Consider the following 20,607-nt stretch of genomic DNA (forward strand, 5'->3'; position numbering starts at 1 on the left):
TGCAGAAGAGATTTACCAGGAGCAAGGAGATTTACGAGGATGCTGCCTGGGCTGGAGGGTCTGAGCTATGAGGAAAGATTGGACAGGCTGGGGTTGTTTTCCTTGGAGCAACGAAGGTTGAAAGGGGACCTGATGGAGGTGTATAAGATTATGAAGGGCATAGGTAGAGTAGGCAGGAAGGCACTTTTTCCATTTGTAAAGGGATCAATAACCAGGGGGCATAGATTTAAGGCAAGAAGTAGAAGGCTAAGAGGACAGTTGAGGAGATTTTTTTTCACCCAGAGGGTAGAGGGAATCTGGAACTCACTGCCTGAAAGGGTGGTTGAGTCAGGAACTCTCGTAACATTTAAGAAGCATTTAGAGATTCACTTGCCTTGCTATAGCCTCCAGGGCTATGGGCCAAGCGCTGGAAAATGGGACAAGTGTAGTCAGATCTTTGTGGACTGGCGTGGACATGATGGGCCAAATGGCCTCCTTCTGTGCGGGAGATATCCATGAGCCTATGAGGACGTATCTTAACATTAGATTCTGTAAAAACTTAGGTAGACTTACAGAACGGTGTGGAAAATGCCCTTAGCTCCCACTTATCCCTGACCTTCTATTTTGCTCCACCTGCTCCCCCCCGTCTTAAACAGTATAAAACCCATCACATTTCTACCTCGCTTCAGCTCTGAAGAAGAGTCATTCGGACTCGAAACATTAACTCTGTTACTCGCTCCACATATGCTACCAGACCAGTTGAGTTTTTCTAGCACTTTCTGCTTTTATTATAGAAAATGCTTTTACCTGGGTTCTTGAAATACACTGCCTCCTTAGTTAGCATTAATTATAAATATTAAACTAACAACATTATTAATTGTTAATTAAATAAAACAAATTAAATAATCTCAATGACCAGCATTATTATGCACAAGCAGGGTATTATAGATATATAAACAACTTTGAAACATGTGAAAGACATGGTCATAAGAAATAAAAACAAAAAAACTGCAGATGCTGGAAATCCAAAACAAAAACAGAATTACCTGGAAAAACTCAGCAGGTCTGGCAGCATCGGCGGAGAAGAAAAGAGTTGACGTTTCGAGTCCTCATGACCCTTCGACAGAACTTGAGTTCGAGTCCAAGAAAGAGTTGAAAAATAAGCTGGTTTAAGGTGTGGGGGGGGGGGGGGGGCGGATGTGTGTGGAGAGAGAGAGAAGTGGAGGGGGGTGGTGTGGTTGTAGGGACAAACAAGCAGTGATAGAAGCAGATCATCAAAAGATGTCACCAAGAATAGAACAAAAGAACACATAGGTGTTAAACAAAAACAGAATTACCTGGAAAAACTCAGCAGGTCTGGCAGCATCGGCGGAGAAGAAAAGAGTTGACGTTTCGAGTCCTCATGACCCTTCGACAGAACTTGAGTTCGAGTCCAGGAAAGAGCTGAAATATAAGCTGGTTTAAGGTGTGTGTGTGGGGGGCGGAGAGATAGAGAGACAGAGAGGTGGAGGGGGTTGGTGTGGTTGTAGGGACAAACAAGCAGTGATAGAAGCAGATCATCAAAAGATGTCAACCACAATAGTACAATAGAACACATAGGTGTTAAAGTTAAAGTTGGTGATATTATCTAAACGAATGTGCTAATTAAGAATGGATGGTAGGGCACTCAAGGTATAGCTCTAGTGGGTTTTTTTTTATATAATGGAAATAGGTGGGAAAAGGAAAATCTTTATAATTTATTGGGAAAAAAAGAGGAAGGGGGAAACAGAAAGGGGGTGGGGATGGGGGAGGGAGCTCACGACCTAAAGTTGTTGAATTCAATATTCAGTCCGGAAGGCTGTAAAGTCCCTAGTCGGAAGATGAGGTGTTGTTCCTCCAGTTTGCGTTGGGCTTCACTGGAACAATGCAGCAAGCCAAGGACAGACATGTGGGCAAGAGAGCAGGGTGGAGTGTTAAAATGGCAAGCGACAGGGAGGTTTGGGTCATTCTTGCGGACAGACCGCAGGTGTTCTGCAAAGCGGTCGCCCAGTTTACGTTTGGTCTCTCCAATGTAGAGGAGACCACATTGGGAGCAAGGAATGCAGTAGACTAAGTTGGGGGAAATGCAAGTGAAATGCTGCTTCACTTGAAAGGAGTGTTTGGGTCCTTGGACGGTGAGGAGAGAGGAAGTGAAGGGGCAGGTGTTGCATCTTTTGCGTGGGCAAGGGGTTGTGCCATAGGAGGGGGTTGAGGAGTAGGGGGTGATGGAGGAGTGGACCAGGGTGTCCCGGAGGGAGCGATCCCTACGGAATGCCGATAAGGGGGGTGAAGGGAAGATGTGTTTGGTAGTGGCATCATGCTGAAGTTGGCGGAAATGGCGGAGGATGATCCTTTGAATGCGGAGGCTGGTGGGGTGATAAGTGAGGACAAGGGGGACCCTATCATGTTTCTGGGAGGGAGGAGAAGGAGTGAGGGCGGATGCGCGGGAGATGGGCTGGACACGGTTGAGGGCCCTGTCAACGACCGTGGGTGGAAAACCTCGGTTAAGGAAGAAGGAGGACATGTCAGAGGAACTGTTTTTGAATGTAGCATCATCGGAACAGATGCGACGGAGGCGAAGGAACTGAGAGAATGGGATGGAGTCCTTACAGGAAGTGGGGTGTGAGGAGCTGTAGTCGAGATAGCTGTGGGAGTCGGTGGGTTTGTAATGGATATTGGTGGACAGTCTATCACCAGAGATTGAGACAGAGAGGTCAAGGAAGGGAAGGGAAGTGTCAGAGATGGACCACGTGAAAATGATGGAGGGGTGGAGATTGGAAGCAAAATTAATAAATTTTTCCAAGTCCTGACGAGAGCATGAAGCAGCACCAAAGTAATCATCGATGTACCGGAGAAAGAGTTGTGGAAGGGGGCCGGAGTAGGACTGCAACAAGGAATGTTCCACATACCCCATAAAGAGACAGGCATAGCTGGGGCCCATGCGGGTACCCATAGCCACACCTTTTATTTGGAGGAAGTGAGAGGAGTTGAAGGAGAAATTGTTCAGCGTGAGAACAAGTTCAGCCAGACGGAGGAGAGTAGTGGTGGATGGGGATTGTTCGGGCCTCTGTTCGAGGAAGAAGCTAAGGGCCCTCAGACCATCCTGGTGGGGGATGGAGGTGTAGAGGGATTGGACGTCCATGGTGAAGAGGAAGCGGTTGGGGCCAGGGAACTGGAAATTGTTGATGTGACATAAGGTGTCAGAGGAATCACGGATGTAGGTGGGAAGGGACTGGACAAGGGGAGAGAGAAGGGAGTCAAGATAACGAGAAATGAGTTCTGTGGGGCAGGAGCAAGCTGAGACGATCGGTCTACCGGGGCAGTTCTGTTTGTGGATTTTGGGTAGGAGATAGAAGCGGGCCATCCGAGGTTGGGCGACTATCAGGTTGGAAGCTGTGGGAGGAAGATCCCCAGAGGAGATGAGGTCAGTGACAGTCCTGGAAACAATGGCTTGATGTTCAGTGGTGGGGTCATGGTCCAGGGAGAGGTAGGAGGAAGTGTCTGCGAGTTGACGCTCAGCCTCCGCAAGGTAGAGGTCAGTGCGCCAGACAACAACAGCACCACCCTTGTCAGCGGGTTTGATGACAATGTCAGGGTTGGACCTGAGAGAATGGAGTGCAGTAAGTTCAGAGAGAGACAGGTTAGAATGGGTGAGAGGAGCAGAGAAATTGAGATGACTAATGTCGCGCCGACAGTTCTCAATGAAAAGATCAAGAGAAGGTAAGAATCCAGAGGGAGGGGTCCAGGTGGAGGGAGAATATTGGAGGTGGGTGAAAGGATCCGTTGAATGGGGAGAGGACTCCTGCCCAAAGAAGTGAGCCCGGAGACGAAGACGGCGGAAGAAGAGTTCAGCATCATGCCAAGCCCGAAATTCATTGAGGTGAGGGTGTAAGGGTATGAAACTAAGTCCTTTGCTGCGTACTGAACGTTCAGCATCGGAGAGGGGAAGGTCAGGGGGTATAGTGAATACACGGCTGGGGTTGGGATTGGAAGAAAGGGTGGGGACGGAGGGACAGGCAGGGGTGGAGGGTCCTAGATGGGTGTTGGTGTCGATGAATTGTTGGAGCTTGCGTTCCTTAGCACTTGCGAGAAAGAGCAAAAGTTTCTTGTTGAGGCGTCGGATGAGCCGAAGAATAAAATGAAACTGGGGGCACGCGCAGCTTTGAAAAAGGGTACGGCGGTGCTGCTGGAGGGAGAGGTCGAGTGTGTTCATATGGCGGCGCATGGCACTGAGTGTGGATTTCAGAATGTGACGGGAACAGCAGTCCGAGAAACGTTTTATGTCCCGGAGATACCTGTAATCCTGGGTGGGTTCGAAACATGAGGGGTGGAATTTCAGTTGAAATCCACGTGGGGTAAGTTGGAGACGGAGACAGTCACTGAGAAAGGAGATATGGCTGTGAAACCTGGTTTTAGTAAACACCTTGTCAAACACCAGGAGGGAAATGGAAAGCAATGAAGGTGAGCAAGGCAAAAGAGAGGTACGGAAATCTTGTTGCAGAGAAGAACAGAACTTCTTCAAGGAGGTAGGCATTTCTTGAAGAGCAGTGGCAGTCAATTAAACACAGAGATAAAAACAAAAAAACTGCGGATGCTGGAAATCCAAAACAAAAACAGAGTTACCTGGAAAAGCTCAGCAGGTCTGGCAGCATCGGCGGAGAAGAAAAGAGTTGACGTTTCGAGTCCTCATGACCCTTCGACAGAACTTGAGTTCGAGTCCAAGAAAGAGTTGAAATATAAGCTGGTTTCCCTTCACCACCCCTATCGGCATTCCGTAGGGATTGCTCCCTCCGGGACACCCTGGTCCACTCCTCCATCACCCCCTACTCCTCAACCCCCTCCTATGGCACCACCCCATGCCCACGCAAAAGATGCAACACCTGCCCCTTCACTTCCTCTCTCCTCACCATCCAAGGGCCCAAACACTCCTTTCAAGTGAAGCAGCATTTCACTTGCATTTCCCCCAACTTAGTCTACTGCATTCCTTGCTCCCAATGTGGTCTCCTCTACATTGGAGAGACCAAACGTAAACTGGGCGACTGCTTTGCAGAACACCTGCGGTCTGTCCGCAAGAATGACCCAAACCTCCCTGTTGCTTGCCATTTTAACACTCCACCCTGCTCTCTTGCCACATGTCTGTCCTTGGCTTGCTGCATTGTTCCAGTGAAGCCCAACGCAAACTGGAGGAACAACACCTCATCTTCCGACTAGGCACTTTACAGCCTTCCGGACTGAATATTGAATTCAACCATTTTAGGTCTTGAGCTCCCTCCTCCATCCCCACCCCCTTTCTGTTTCCCCCTTCCTTTTGTTTTTTTTTCCAATAAATTATATAAATTTTTCTTTTCCCACCTATTTCCATTATTTTTAAGTATTTTAAAATATTTTATACTCTCCCCACCCCCACTAGAGCTATACCTTGAGTGCCCTACCATCCATTCTTAATTAGCACGTTCGTTTAGATAATATCACCAACTTTAACACCTATGTGTTCTTTTGTTCTATTGTTGGTGACATCTTTTGATGATCTGCTTCTATCACTGCTTGTTTGTCCCTACAACCACACCACTCCACTCCACTTCTCTCTCTCTCTCTCTCTCTCTCCCCCCCCACCCCCCACCCCCACCCCCACACCTTAAACCAGCTTATTTTTCAACTCTTTCTTGGACTCGAACTCAAGTTCTGTCGAAGGGTCATGAGGACTCGAAACGTCAACTCTTTTCTTCTCCGCCGATGCTGCCAGACCTGCTGAGTTTTTCCAGGTAATTCTGTTTTTGTTATGGTCATAAGAAAGCTGTGCAGTGTTCTTGGGTCAAACAACAGTTAAAATAGACTAAGGCATGCAGGGGTTGGACCCGACATTCCGACGCTTGGGATGACATGCAGTGACATTGGATGTGCGTCCCGACGTCACTGCGTGTCATTTGGATCTTTCATTTGGCGGGCGTGCACTGGAGGTGGCTGCGCACCTGCCGAACTGTCAAAGGCCTGTTAAGGCCTTAGGAAACTAACTTAGATAATTAACAGGGCTGCCTATCCACCCCTAAGGTTGGCGGGCAGGCGAAGAGCCCAAACAGCCTTCGCGTTTTTCAGGAAACATCATCCACTGGCGGGATGAGGATTCCTGAAGGTTTAATTAAATAATAAATATTTCTTTCACAATTCATAAACATGTTCCAGCTCATGTGACACTGCCACATGAGGGGTCACGTCTAAATAATTTTAATCTTTCTTTATTTAGAAATTTCAGTATGAGCTTAATCTCCCTGAGGGATCTCTGTGTCTCAGGGAGATTTCTGTACTCTTTTGCGTGCATGCACGAAGGAGCACAGGCCCCGACTCTCCCTCCTCTCCCCACCTGCACAGGTGGCGCTGAGACTTAATTGGCCCCCCCACATAAAATGGTGGCGTGCAGCCGATCGTGAGTGGCGATAGGTTCTGCGTCCGCTCCTGACCGGCCCCTCTGACAGACAGAAAATTCTGCCGTAATAGAACAGGTAGGCATGAGGCACACTCAATATTGGACCTCACGCAATATGTTCCTCGGCAGCTCACCAACAAAGTAGATTTAAATTGTGGCTAATAGAGAAGCAAAATACTGCAGATATTGGGAATATGAAATAAAAATAAAAACTGTTGGAAATACTCAGCAGGTCTGGCAGCATCTGTGGAGAGAGAAACAGAGTTAACGTTTCAAGTCTGTATGACGATAGATCACAGACCTGAAACATTAACTCTGTTGCTCTCTCCACAGATGCTGCCAGACCTGCTGAGTATTTCCAGCATTTTCTGTTTTTATTTTAAATGTTGAGCTGCTCTATCACTAGCAGAGACTTTCAGGTAGGTCCTGGGAGAGTGGCAGGTGATTGAGAAAGGGGGGACACAATCAAGATCAGAATTTTGTTTGGGGGGTGGGTGTGGTGAACGAGGGCAAGGCAACCGGCAAGGAAAGGGGATGCTAACAACACTCTTTGCTATGGAGCCAGAAGGATCACCCTTGTTCCTTCCAGTTTCACATTCAGGTAGTTTTTTTTTTAAACTTACCTTTTAGGTGGCAATCCCCAGTGATCCCTTTAAAGACTGCCGGTTAGGCCAAACATGGACTTGGTTATCCTTAAAGACTGCCAAAGTTTGTTGCATTCAGGGAAGTCCAATTTTGGGAAGTAGTACTAAATCAGGTGTGAAACCTGCATATTTGAATGGTTCAGTCACAGGTCATGGATGCCTATTCTTCACCAATACGGGGGTGGGGGGGTGGGGCAGTGAATGTGCAGTGCAGAACGTGCACAATCACACCACCTGCCATTTTAGAGGCTTGGGACTCCAATTTATGGCAGTAAAATGGACACAGCATCTATAAATCTCCAAGCCCTTGTCTTAAGTGGAAAACCTGCAACTACATAAGAGTCTACAAAGCAGAACATAAAGGTTGGCTGGTGGGGGCAACAGATAATTGGAAGTGAGCCTTTATTCGAACATTAAGGTGAGTTCTTCTCCTTCTTTGTATATTGCTTTAAATCGTGGATAACATTTTAAAAGTAACTGTGCAGAGTGAGCAGATCTTTCTGCTTAGGGCTAAAAGAAAAGTTGAATACAGCTCAAATTGCATGTTTTATGAAGCAGTTAAATCTGGATAGCAGTGCCTGCAGTGTGAGGCTGGTTTCAGGCTCTTTCCTTGCTTACACCCATGAGTGATTTGAGGTCAATTTTACGGGTGACAATTTAATGAGCAAACTGTATCCCTGATTAGTTAAATCAAAATTGCAACCTGCTGGGTTGTAATATAATAACATAGAGGCAAGCAACAGGCCAATGTCTCCACAAACAAGAGCAGAGACATAGATTTCCCGTCCTGGTGGCATGATCCTACTGAAACAGTGATGGAGAATGATCAATTTGCAAAAGCTCGAAAGTTCAGTCTTTTTTGTATTTGTATAGCACTCAGTGAAACCACAATTCCTTTCATGAAAAACATAGCTGGGGAGAATTCATCCTCCTACACTCAGACACTTTCCAGGACAAACCGCCTGCTTGTGCTGTGACTCATCGACTGACTTACACACCTATCAGCTGTATTCGCTATAGGATGCGCTGCGATAATTCATCATTGGTGGCTCCACCCAAATCTGTGACCTCAACCATCTAGGATAAGAGCAGCAGGGGCTGGGGAGCAGACTCACCTGCAAATTCACACAAAAGCTCAGTGCTCCCTGTCTAATAGCTGTGGTAGCACCTGCACCTGCAGCAGTTGAAGAAGCAGGGAGCCTACCACAACCTTCTCAAGGAGAACCAGGGATAGGCAATAAACACACCCTCAGCAGTAGCATCCATCACCCCTGAGAATGAATTTTAAAAAGAACAAATGCTGGATTTGGCAGTCATCCTCTGAATATGTCAATGAGTAGTTTCCTCATGTTCCTTATTTAAGGAAGGATGTAAATGCATTGGAAGCAGTTCAGAGATGGCTTACTAGACTAACACCAGGAATGGGCTGGTTGTCTTATGAGGAAAGGTTTGTATCCGCTGGAGTTTAGAAGAGTAAGAGGTGACTCAATTGAAACCTTTCAGATCCTGAGGGATCTTGACAGGGTGGATGTGGAGAGGATGTTTCCTCTTGTGGGAGAACCTAGAACTAGGGACCACTGTTTAAAAATAAGGGGTCACCCATTTAAGACAGAGATAAGGAGAATTTTTTTTCTTTCACAGGAACTCTCTTCCTCAAAAGGCAGCAGAAGCAGAGCCTTTGAATATTTTTAAGGCAGAGTAGATACATGATAAACAAAAGGTTGAAAGGTTATCGGGGTAGATAGGAGGTTACAATCCGATTAGCCATAATCTTATTGAATGGTGGAGCAGGTTTGAGAGGCTGAGTGGCCTACTCCTGCTCCTAATTCATATGTTTGTACGTTTTAGGTAAAACCTTGAATTGTATGCCGGTGGAAATGATATAGATTTGGTAAAGGGAGAATAGTTAGGATGGTTGTATTTATTAATCATTCCTCAAGTGAAAGACTGAGCAGCTCAGGAGTGAAATGCAAGTGACTGAATATACAGAGATCATTCCTAATTAGATTTAAAACAGCTTCTCCTGCACTGTTCTTTTCATATAATATAATGCTAATAACATCTACAGCAACATTAATTATGAGACCAAGGCAAGGCAAATTTTGGTGAGACTATGTGGACCAAGTGGCAGATAGGAGTCAAGGCTAGATAGAAGATGGGGAGCCTGCAGAATGAACAGCTTGACAGTCTGCTGCATTGGAAATAACAAAAAGGGTCACATTTAATTGTGGCAGGCCAACAAACAGTTCCCGTCGTCAGTTAGACTTGTCCTTGCCCATTTAATCTCCGTGATATTTTGTGCTGCAAGCTTGAGGTGGAAACAGCACAGTTCCCTCTACAAGGCATCTGGAACCTGACTGAACAAGACAAGGATCTATGCATCTCCTTAACCAATCAGAGTGAACACTTGTGAAATGGGCAACGTAAAGTCTGAACAAGGGAGTGTGGGTTAGAATGCATAAATTCAATGTCACATCTGGTAGAGAAAGAGAAATAAAGAGAGGGAAAGAAGGATTGCATTGAGAGAGAGAGAAAGAAACAATGAAAATAATTTAATTTTAATTTAGAAGATCTACAAAAACAAATAAAACCAGTTGTTTGGTAGGAGAGAACTTGAGTATTGCTGAAAAAAGATATTTTGTCAAAGCTTTTTGCCTTGCACTCATCAGGACTATGGCAAAATTGCAATTGTCCTGATGAATGCAAGATAAAAATCTTTGACAAACTGTCTTTTCTCAGCAACAAATAGAACATGAGTGAGACTACGCAATTGTACTAATTAATTATCATCTCTAGAGAAGTTGACTAGCAGTAATAAACAGTTATGTGATTAAAGGTGTATTTTGACGTGAATTGACTTGCCCTTACTTTCTGTGACGAGTTTAGCTTGTTGTGCAAGTATAGAATGTTCGCACTGCTCAATGCATTTTGAAGGAAAGTTCAGACAGGAATATGTGTTTTTGCAAAGCTACTGGTAGGCTGGACAGCAACTTCCTGGTTTCCATGTTTTATTACACATCTGCCCTCCCTTGAGTTTCGTGTGTCATTTCTGCATAAATAACAGTGAGTGTTAACTTCACCGTTACATTGACAGCAATCTTTGGACCATGATTTTGTAGTATTTTTTGGGCTCGTTTTTGGGGTGACAGCAGCAACCTCATGGAGACATTTTGTTTCATAACCAATTGGAAATACTTGAGACTGTAACACAAGCAGAAAGCTGAAACATAAGCCTACGCAGAACTAATCATAAATCCTGGACATAGCCCCAAAATCCTCACCAATGTTTAGTTATCACCCTGTGAGTACCTTCCTTGAACTCACCACTAGTCCAAGGGAGGTGGTCAGTTGCATGAAGAATTTTCACTGCTTGGTTTCATTTCAATTTCATTGGTGAGCTTTGTCTGCTTTTAGAGCAACTCATTGATCTGTATGTGTGGATGACACCTGGGGCTTTCCCTGTGGAATGCAGCAAGTCCAGGTAATTAAAAATGGAGGGGGAGCAATCCCAGGAAGGGGCCGTGGAAGGTTGGGCATTAGGGGTCGATTTTTGGGGCCAGGAAATGTTTCCCAAAAGTTATTTACAAGGCTTTACATAAAAATCCTTTGGAGTGGCTTGGAATGGTCTCTTAAAGGACCATTGGTAGGCCAATCTCTGCCAAGTACTTATGAACAGAGTGTGCATGGTGCATTGCAATTTCAAAATTGTCTTGGGATCCTACTGATGTTAGAGGATCTCTATTTGCATGAATTAACATAGTCTACTTCCAGTGGGCACCTGGACTGCTCTTTTCATGGCTCCTTCAAAATAACAGTCATCCAGACACCAAGTATGACTGTGCCGTCATTTTAATTACAACAGTAACTTGCATTTACATGGCACCTTTAACGTGCTTTTCAGGAGTGTCATGAAGCAAAATTTGACAGATTCATATAAGGAGTTATTAGGATAGATAACCAAAAGCTTAGTCAAAGTAATAGGTTTTATGAAGTGTCTTAAAGGAGGAGAGCGAGGTAGAGGGGCAGAGGTATTTGGAGAGGGAGTTCCATAGATTGGGGCCCAGGCAGCTGAAGGTTTTCTGCCAGTGCTGGAGCAATTAAAATCGGGGACAAGCAAGAAGCCAGAACTGGAACTGCGCAGAGATCACCAAGGACAGTAAGGCTGGAGGAGATTATAGAGATAGGGAGGGCAATTTCCTGCCCTGTTCCCAACTGATGGAGGTTGGGGGTGAAAATTAACACCCATGTGTGCAATGCCATGGGATAATAAATTAAATAGATAACATAATACATAACAAAATACCATGGTTTCCACAGAAAAATGGAAAGGGTCAAGGGATTTTATCCCCAAACTAATGGCAAAAATTGCAGAATGCCACGTAATAAAAGTGGATTTAGACACTGTAAATCAGCGGCTCTGTAGTTGGGCCCTAGATTGAAAATTACTTGTATTGTCATAAAACAGAGAATCCTTTGCCTCATCACATTCATCATCAAAGGAAATTTTCTAGCATATAGAAGAAGTGAAATCATCCTTCATAACACTGAAGAAGGCTGAAGTGCTCATTATGACTGGAAAATGGAGGTTGCAATTTTGCAAATGCACTGAGTTGCTCTGCAGTTTTCAGAGTTAATTCCATTTTATGGCAATTGTTAATTTATTTGAGAATCCATCATTATTTTCCAGTATGATTGCTGCTAACATAGGTAGAACCAAAAACAATTAGAGGACAGAATAAACTGTGGGGAGAGGGAGGTGGGTTGCACAGATAAAATGTAACCAAAAGATTGCCTGGGATATTTTAGCTGAGGCTATGTGTTATCAATTTATCAAGATTGGCACACGTAAGCTCATACGGTGTTAGCTATACTTTATAATTTAAATAGATGAAATTATCCTTTCGAGACATGTAGGAAAAGCTGCTGGACTCAAAGGGTATTGACTGTAGGTTTAATTGGTAGTAGTTCTTACTATCTTGATGCAAGCCTTTGAATATGTTATACATTAGAGCAGGGGTGGGGGAACTTGCAGCCCGTGGGCCGGATCTGGCCCTTTGTTCAATTACATCCGGCCCGCAGCAAGATTTCTAAAAATGTAGACCTATGACAGTAGCGCCTTCAAAATAGCATTGATCATCATCGTTATGAATTTGCTTTGGACAAAAGTGTCAGTGAAATTACTACAATAATATTGAACAGTACAGTACTCAAACTCAGCCATCGCATTAAAACAGTTGGTGAGCTCATCGTTTCTGTATTCTCTCTAAAAAAAAACTAAATCATGTTGGTTTTTGTGTGTGTGAGGTCCGTGACAAGAGAAAGGCTCCCCACTCCTGCTTTAGAGAATGGACTAAATGCTGTTTTCCATCTCTTAATGGCTATAAACAATGAAGACCACAAAACTACACTGAGATATAAATCATGCCAGTGGACACAATGCTCATGGTCAGTTTTTGAATACAGGTTGTGGCTGTACATGAGACCGTGACAGGTTTGGGAGACTTCAGGAACTCATGCCACACCTCCACCTAATGGCCAAAACCTGCAACTTTATTTAGAAAGTTGATACAGCAAAAATTAATAAGAAACATTGATGTAGCATTTTACAATGCTGAATGGGACAGAAAGGATTGATTAAAAACAATCAGAACAACAGGAAATACAGCTTGTGGATGTGAATTGTATGCCATCTGCATTAACTTTTCCAATAAGATACAGGTATTAAAGCGAAAGGACTGGGAAATATGCAGTGATTTAAAACATTCGTTTTGCTTCCAGCGGGCCCAGTGTTTGAATGTAGTTTCAGCTGATGGACTGAAAATGTCCTTTCATTGCAGGTTGGAAGGGAACTTAATAAAACACGGACTCAACTCAGCTCCGACTGCTGAGCGTTCTCTAGCACAAAGCTACACACAATTCAATTCATACACTGGTTGTTGTCCTCAACCCTGATGGCTGGTATGAAAAGTGGACGTCATACTGGTGTCACCTGAGCCTGAAGCTAAGGGCCCATTGTAGGAAGTGGATAGGGGGAACATTTGTCTCTGCCTGGGTCAAGGCTGTCTCTCTCCCTCTTCAGGTACCATGGTCTTGGCAACCATGGACTTCTGTGTTGGTCCATGGTTATGCTTGGCAAGGTACCACAGTGTTTTCCGGTTCCATTCTGCGGGTGACTGACCAGGGAACTCTCCTGTTTTTACCACCTGCCATAGGCGTATTGGAAGAGTTTACAGGTTGATAATCAACCTGTTTGGCCTTGTTAAGACCCACTTCCATGGCTGTCAGGTCTTGAGGTGGGGCTCGAGCCCAGGGCTTCTGGCTCTGAGGTAGGAATGCTACCCACTGCGCCACCTCAATCCACATATATTCTAGAGGTGGGAACTATGATGCCGATAATGACATCCATCATCTTCATGTGAATAAATAGTCACCCTTTCTTTCACTTCCTTTCCCCAAAAATTGTAAAAGTTGAAAAGTTTTTTCTGAAGGACAATACACATTGGATGGGGCAGTAGGTGAAAGAAGAGGTTATTTTACTGAAGTAAAATAGATGAGCAGATACGTGTTTCAAGGTGAGCTTGATCCCACAAGGGCAAAATATTTTACCTCCCTCAATTATTTTCGAAGCTTAGGGTTGAGAACCAGAGGACACCAATTAAAGTGACTGGTAAAAGAACCAATGTCAACATCTGGAAAAAAAAAAATTTACGCAGTGAGTTGGTCAGGATCTGGAACACAGTGCGGTGGAGGCAGATTCAATCGTGGCTTTCAAAATGGAGTTGGATTATTATCTGAAGAGAAAAGTTTTGCATGGCCACAAGAGAAAGAGCAGGAGAGTGGGACTAATTGAGTTGCTCTTGCAGAGATCTGGCCACAATGGGCCAAATGGCCTCCTCTGTGTTGTAACCATTCTATGATTTTATTATGGAGCACAGAATGGAAGGTAGCATCACCATCTGCTGGGGATCAATTGTTTCCAAATGATTTATGCTTTTCTTGAAAGTTCTATTTAATTTGTCAACAAATTATTTTACAGCAAGAATATAATGGTCTAGTGGTGATGTTACTAGATGGGCTATTCCAGACACCCGGACTAATAACCCATAGAATACCTGTTCAAATCCCGGGATGAGAGTTTTAAAAATTTGGAAATTAAAAAACTGCAAATCAGTAGGAGTGATCATGAAACTGTTGGATTGTCGTAGCTGGAGGGAAACCTGCTGTCCTTGCCCAGTCAGGCCTATTTGTGACTCCAGCTCCACACCTATGTGGTTGACTCTTACCTGCCTTCTTTGGAAGCAGTCTTGTAAGCCACGCAGTTGTGAAATGCCGCTACAAAAAAAAACCCATGTGGACTGCAGCATTTCAAGAGGTCAATAAATGCCAGCCACGCTAGTGACATCCAGATTCTGAAAATGAACAAAGAACTGCAATAGAAACGTATTGCTGGGATTCTCATAACAGGGAATGCTTGAGGATGAAGCCACATTTTAAGATAATCATTTACAGTTCTTGTTTACACATGGACATAAGAAATAGGAGCAGGAGTAGACCATTTGACCCCTGGAGCCTGCTCCGCCATTCAATAAGATCATGGCTGATCTTGTGTTTCGATTTCCACATTCCCATCTAACCCCGATAACCTTTGATTCCCTTGCCTAACAAGATGCCATCTGTCTTTACCTTAAAAATATTCAATGACCCTGCCTCTTCCCCTTCTGAGGCAGAGTTCCAAAGTTGCACAACCCTCTGAGAGAAAAGATTCTCCTCATCTCGGTCCTAAAATGGCGACCTCTAATTTTAAAACAGTGCCCCCTAGTCCTGGTCTCTACTTAGTGGGCAAGAGTTGAAGAATACATTTGGGGAATATACTCAGTATAAATGAGTTAGTAACTTGTAGGCTCCTTGAAGCATGAAGAATGCGGCTGCTTCTGTTTTGCTACCCGGGATAAACATCAGAGGCTGAATCTTACCTATGTCAAGCGGGCTGGGCGGGAGCGGGGCAACCCACGATTGGCTGCACGCCACCATTTTACTCGGGCAGGCCAATTAAGGCCCACCCAGCATAATATGCGTTCCATAGTGCTCAGCGCTACATGTGCGGGCAGGGGTAGGAGAGAGAGAAAGAGCGCAGCAACCTCCCTGAGCTGCCTCAGGGAGATTAAGTAGATAATGAAAGTTTTTAAATGATAATGTAAAAAATTATTTAAACATGTCCCCTCATGTGACAGAGTCGCATGAGCTGGGACATGTTTGTGAAGTCAAGAACAATTATTTATTTATTTTATACAAGCTCCAGGAAACCTCATCCTGCCCGTGGATGAGGTTTCCTGAAAAACGCAAAGGCTGCTTGGGCTCTTCGCCTGCCCGGTTGGACGGACAGCATTGTTAACAAATTTAATTGCTTTTTTAATGGCCTTAACAGGCCGTTGACAGTTCAGCGGGTGAGCATCTGCCAAATGAAATATCGAAATGATGCGCGATAATATCGGGACACATGCCCGACATCATCACACATTATTTTACGTGTCGGCATGTCGGGCCCCGCACGCTGACAGCAATATTCTGCCCCAGGTTTTTGATATTTTGAAGGGTGAGAGGAAGATGGCATTTTAACAGTACTTTTTAATGATAGATGTATTTTATTTTCTGACTATTCAAATAGAACCTGGGACACCGCAGTATTCCAGAATATAAACCAGAGCTAAAAGATCGAGCATGAGTGTTGAGCAGTTCAGGACACTAACTTTTCATGAAATTGATCATTTCTGTGGGAGAAGGAGAAAAGTAAATGCTTATCTGCATGGGGACCTTGGTGAAGTGCAGGTCCAAGATTGTATAATGTGCTGCTCAGGCTGCACCTGTAACACTGTTCAGCATTGAACAATGAGCCACAAAGATGTTAAACAGGCCCTGGAAACAGAACAAAGGGACAGAACTGAGAAAGCAATGGACTCTCCAGCCTTGAAAAGAGGGGATTGAGAAGGGGCGTTGGGGGTGGAGGGGTGTCTTTGTGGAGGGGGAGATGATAATTAGGTGGAACAGGAAAGATAAAATCTGTAGCATTTTTCAGCATCAATCCACGACTGTAGAATTAGAGGACAAGCTGGCAAAAGTGCAATTCAGGACTGATGTTGGTTGGACCTCAGTTAGAGTATTGTGTTCAATTCTGTGCATCACCAGGAAGTCTATACATTGGACAGGGTGTAGAGGAGACTTACTAGAATAGACAGGGGATGAGGGATTTCAGTTACATTGATTCAGTCAGGAAATTGGCTTTGTTATTCCTTGAGCAGAGAAGGTTAAGAGGAAATTTGATGGTGGCATCCAAACCATAAAGGTCTTTGACTGAGTTAATAAAGAGAAGCTGTATCCAGTGTCATTAACCAGAGGACACAGATTTAAGACACTGTAATTGACCAAAGAACAGGGAGGAGATGAGGCAAAAAGTTATGATTTGGAATGTGCTGCCTGAAAGGACGGTGGAAGCAGATTCAAGCATAACTTTCATAGGGAATTGGATATTTAATTAAAATGGAAACATTTGTAGGACTGTAGAGAATGAGCAGGTGGAGTGGGATCTTTCAAAGAGCCGGCACAGGCACAATGGGCAAAATGGCCTCCTTCTGTGCTGTATGATTGTAAGGAATAATGATTTAAATCTATTGAGTATTTTTTTTCAATTTTCAGTCAATTAACTATTCCACATAAAGAAGCAAGCGTAATTGAGTAATTAAGGCACAGCTCAATTGCATTAATGATATAGAAGTACTATGCATTTCATAGAATTATAGAAACATAGAATGGTAGCAGCACAGATGGAAGCCATTTGGCTCATCATATCCATGCTAGCTCTCCACAAGAGCAACTCACCTAGTCCCACTCCCCGCCTTTTCCTCATAGCCCTGCAAGTTTTTTCCTTTCAGGCTAATGTCCAATTCCCTTTTGGAAGCCACAATGAATTTGCCTCCACCACACTGTCAGGCAGTGCATTCCAGAACCTAGCCACTCACTGTGTAAAAAAGTTTCCTTGTGTTTGCATTGCTCCTTTGGTCAATCACTGTAAATCAGTCTCCTCTGGTTCTTGACCCTTCTGCCAATGGGAACAGTTTCTCCCGATCTACCCTGTCCAGAACCCTCATTATTTTGAACACCTCTATCAAATATCCTTTTAATCTCCTCTTCTCCAAGGAGAACAGCCCCACGCATCTCCAATCTATCCATGTAGCTGAAGTCCTTTTTCTGGGGAAACATTCTCATGAATTTTTTCTGCGGAACCATTCTCATGAATCTTTTTTGCACCCTCTTTAACGTCTTCACAGCCTTCCTAAAATGTGGTGCCCAGAACTGGACAGAATATGCCAGTTGAGTCCAAACCAATGTTTTATACAGGTTCATCATAACATCCTTGCTTTTGTACACTATCATTCTATTTATAAAGCTCAGGATCCCACATGTTTTATTAACCATTTTCTCAATCTGTCTTGCAACCTTCCATGATTTGTACACAAATACTCCCAAGGTCCCTTTGCTCCTGCAACCACTTTAGAATTGTACCCTTTATTTTATATTGTCCCTCAGAGTTCTACCTACCAAAATGAATCACTTCACACTTCTCTGCAATAAATTTCATCTGCCACTTGTCTGCCCATTCTCCCAGTGTGTCTATGTACTCTTGAAGTTTATCATTATCCTCCCCACAGTTCACAATACCTCCAAGTTTTGTGTCATGCGCACAAATTTGAAATTGTGCTCTGTACATGCAAGTCTAGGTCATTAATTTGTATCAGGAAAAGCAGTGGTCCTAACACTGATCCCTGGGGAACCCCAGTGCACACCTTCTCTACACTGCAGAGTATCAAATGTCCTTTGTTGTACACAAGGTGTTGTATTTAGAATGCTGGTTTTGTTTCTATTGTGTACTTCTCTATTGCTAAACATAATGCAGATTTAAAAGCATGAAAAATTAAACAACAGTTTGGGAATAGATTCATGAAAAATGTCAGATCTTGTCATCTTCAGATATTCATTTCACATTATTCCTGTGCTGCAGTGCAGCCTGTGATTTGCTAAAAATAAAAATCCATGTGTATTGTATCCAATCTGAAAAACAATTGAAGGGTCATGAGGACTCGAAACGTCAACTCTTTTCTTCTCTGCCGATGCTGCCAGACCTGCTGAGTTTTTTCAGGTAATTCTGTTTTTGTTCTGAAAAACAATAGTTTATCACTACTCTCTATATCCTGTTACTCAGCCAATTTCGTATCCAAGCTGCCACAGTCCCTTTTATTCCATGGACTCTATGCAGAAAAGCTTGTAATATGGCACTTTATTAAATGCCCTTTGGAAGTTCTTGTACACCACATCAGCTGCATCACCCTTTTCTGTTACATCATTAAAAAAATTCAAGCAAGTTAGTTAAACATGATTTGCCCTTAACAAATCTGTGCTGGCTTTCCATAATTAATCCACATTTGTCCGCATTACAGTTAATTTTGTCCCAAGTTATAATTTCTAAAGCTTCCCCAACACCGAGGTTAAACTGCCTGGACTGTAGGTACGGGGTTTACCCTTACATTTTTTCTTGAACAAGGGTGTAACATTTGCAATTCTCCAGTCCTCAGGCACTACCTCTGTGTCTGGGGAGGATTGGAGGATTATGGCCAGTGCCCCCGCAATTTTCCTTACTTCCTTCAGTATCCTCTGAGAAACAATGTTTTGGGTCTGCAGCCTATCATCTGAACTGTTCACTCTGTTTCCCTCTCTAAAAGATGCTGCCAGGCCTGCAGAGTATTCCCAGCATTTTTTGCTACGTTGGAAGAATATCATTTTGTCTGTATTATGGTCGGTAAAGTTCATGTTGGCAGAGTTGAATAGAGGCAAGATAAATAATAAATTGTTTTCCATTGCCCCCAAAGGAGAAGGAACTGGAGAATCTGGCAGCAATGGATTTGGAGTTGGAGAAAATGGCAGAGAAGCTACACGGGAGTCAAAGAGATTAATACAATGCTGTCAGCAAAGTCTATTTACACCCATGCTATACTGAACTTTTTTAATAAATAGAAAGACACATATATGTCATTATATAATGCACTTAAAAAACAAATTGCAGTGAAAAGGCTGCTTGCAGAGTATCAAATGTCCCTTGTCCACTAGGTGTTGTGGTTATAATGCTGGTAATATTTCTATTGTGCACTTCTATATTGCTAAACATAATGCAGATTTAAAAGCATGAAAAATTAAACAACATTCTGGGACTAGATTCGTGAAAAATGTCAGATCTCATTATCTTCATATATTCATTTCATGTTATTCTTGTGCTGTAGTTCAGCTTGTAATTTGCTACAAATAAAAATCCAGATGTATTGAGACCAATCTCTGCATCATGCCTATTTTTGACTAACTACGCAAAGAAGTAATAATACTGAAAGTGGCCAAATGCAGTTGAATTCAATAACAAAATTGCTTAACCCTCAAGGCCTGAGCAGTGTTTCTATATCAAATTTAAGATTATACTGTGGTATGGTTTTGATAAATAATAACATATTCCAGTGGAATATATATATATCATTACAAGTATGGAATGATTTCTTAGCAAAGACAAAATTATTCCAACACTTGCAGTACACATACATTCACACACAGGAAAAACTGGGATAGACATTTCATCCCATTTGAGTTTAAAGAAATAAAAAAGGCTTGCATTTACATAGCACTTTCCATGATCCCATAATGCTTAGTGTTATACAACTGAAGTACTTCTGAAGTATTGTCACTGCTCTAATGTAGGAAACGTGGCAATTTGTGCACTGCATGATTTCCAAAACACAAGCGATAATGATCAGATCATTAATTTTAGTGATGTCATTTGAGAAATAAAGTGGCCAAAATGCTGGGGGTTTGGTGGCGGGGTGGGATCTTCCCTCTTTCTCTTCAAAATAGCATCAGGGGATCTTTTAAATTGACCGGAGGGGGAAGACAGGGCTTCAATTTGACATCATGTTTGAAAGATAGATGTTTTTCACTTAGTTATCAAGCATTTCTTTGCTACAGAATTAAAGCACTTTAATGCAATGCAGAGCTCCTGTGTGATGGACACCATATGGACAACTGGCCAGATGGATGGGAATTGGGAATGGATGCTCATCACCGATTTATTTCAAGGTTTCATTTTCTTACTCTTGTATTATTAGTAAGCTGTGTTTGCATGCATTTTCAGGCACATAGTTCATTAAGGCCCATATTTAATGCAAAGACATCTAGATGACCACTCCATTCCATTAGATGTAGGAGCAGAAGTAGTCCATTCGGACAGTCGAGTCTGCTCCACCATTCAATGAGATCACGGCTGATCTGCTAATCCTCAACTCCACTTTCCTGCCGTTTCCCCATAACCTGTGATGCCCCAGGTTTGTGCCAACTTTTCTCCTTTTTTAATTAGTGTCCATTTTGAATTAGCAAAATAATCCTTAGCTTTCTTTTTGATAATTTTAGTCCTTTAAACTACTGTTCTCAGTTCCAATATGACTGAAATTATGAAAATAT

The 20,607-nt window shown here is 43.3% G+C and overlaps 1 protein-coding gene across 1 annotated transcript in view; it reads left to right on the top strand.

The window, feature by feature from the left end:
- chgb (chromogranin B) overlaps window positions 1-19,064 on the top strand; it is a 44,538-nt gene extending 25,474 nt beyond the window's left edge. Inside the window, exon 6 of the mRNA XM_041206171.1 lies at window positions 18,981-19,064. Within this exon, the coding sequence (XP_041062105.1) occupies window positions 18,981-19,064 (84 nt within the window). The remainder of the gene's footprint in view (window positions 1-18,980) is intronic.
- The last annotated feature ends 1,543 nt before the right edge of the window (window positions 19,065-20,607 follow it).

This window comes from Carcharodon carcharias, chromosome 2 (assembly GCF_017639515.1).
Source record: "Carcharodon carcharias isolate sCarCar2 chromosome 2, sCarCar2.pri, whole genome shotgun sequence".
Lineage (NCBI taxonomy): Eukaryota > Metazoa > Chordata > Chondrichthyes > Lamniformes > Lamnidae > Carcharodon > Carcharodon carcharias.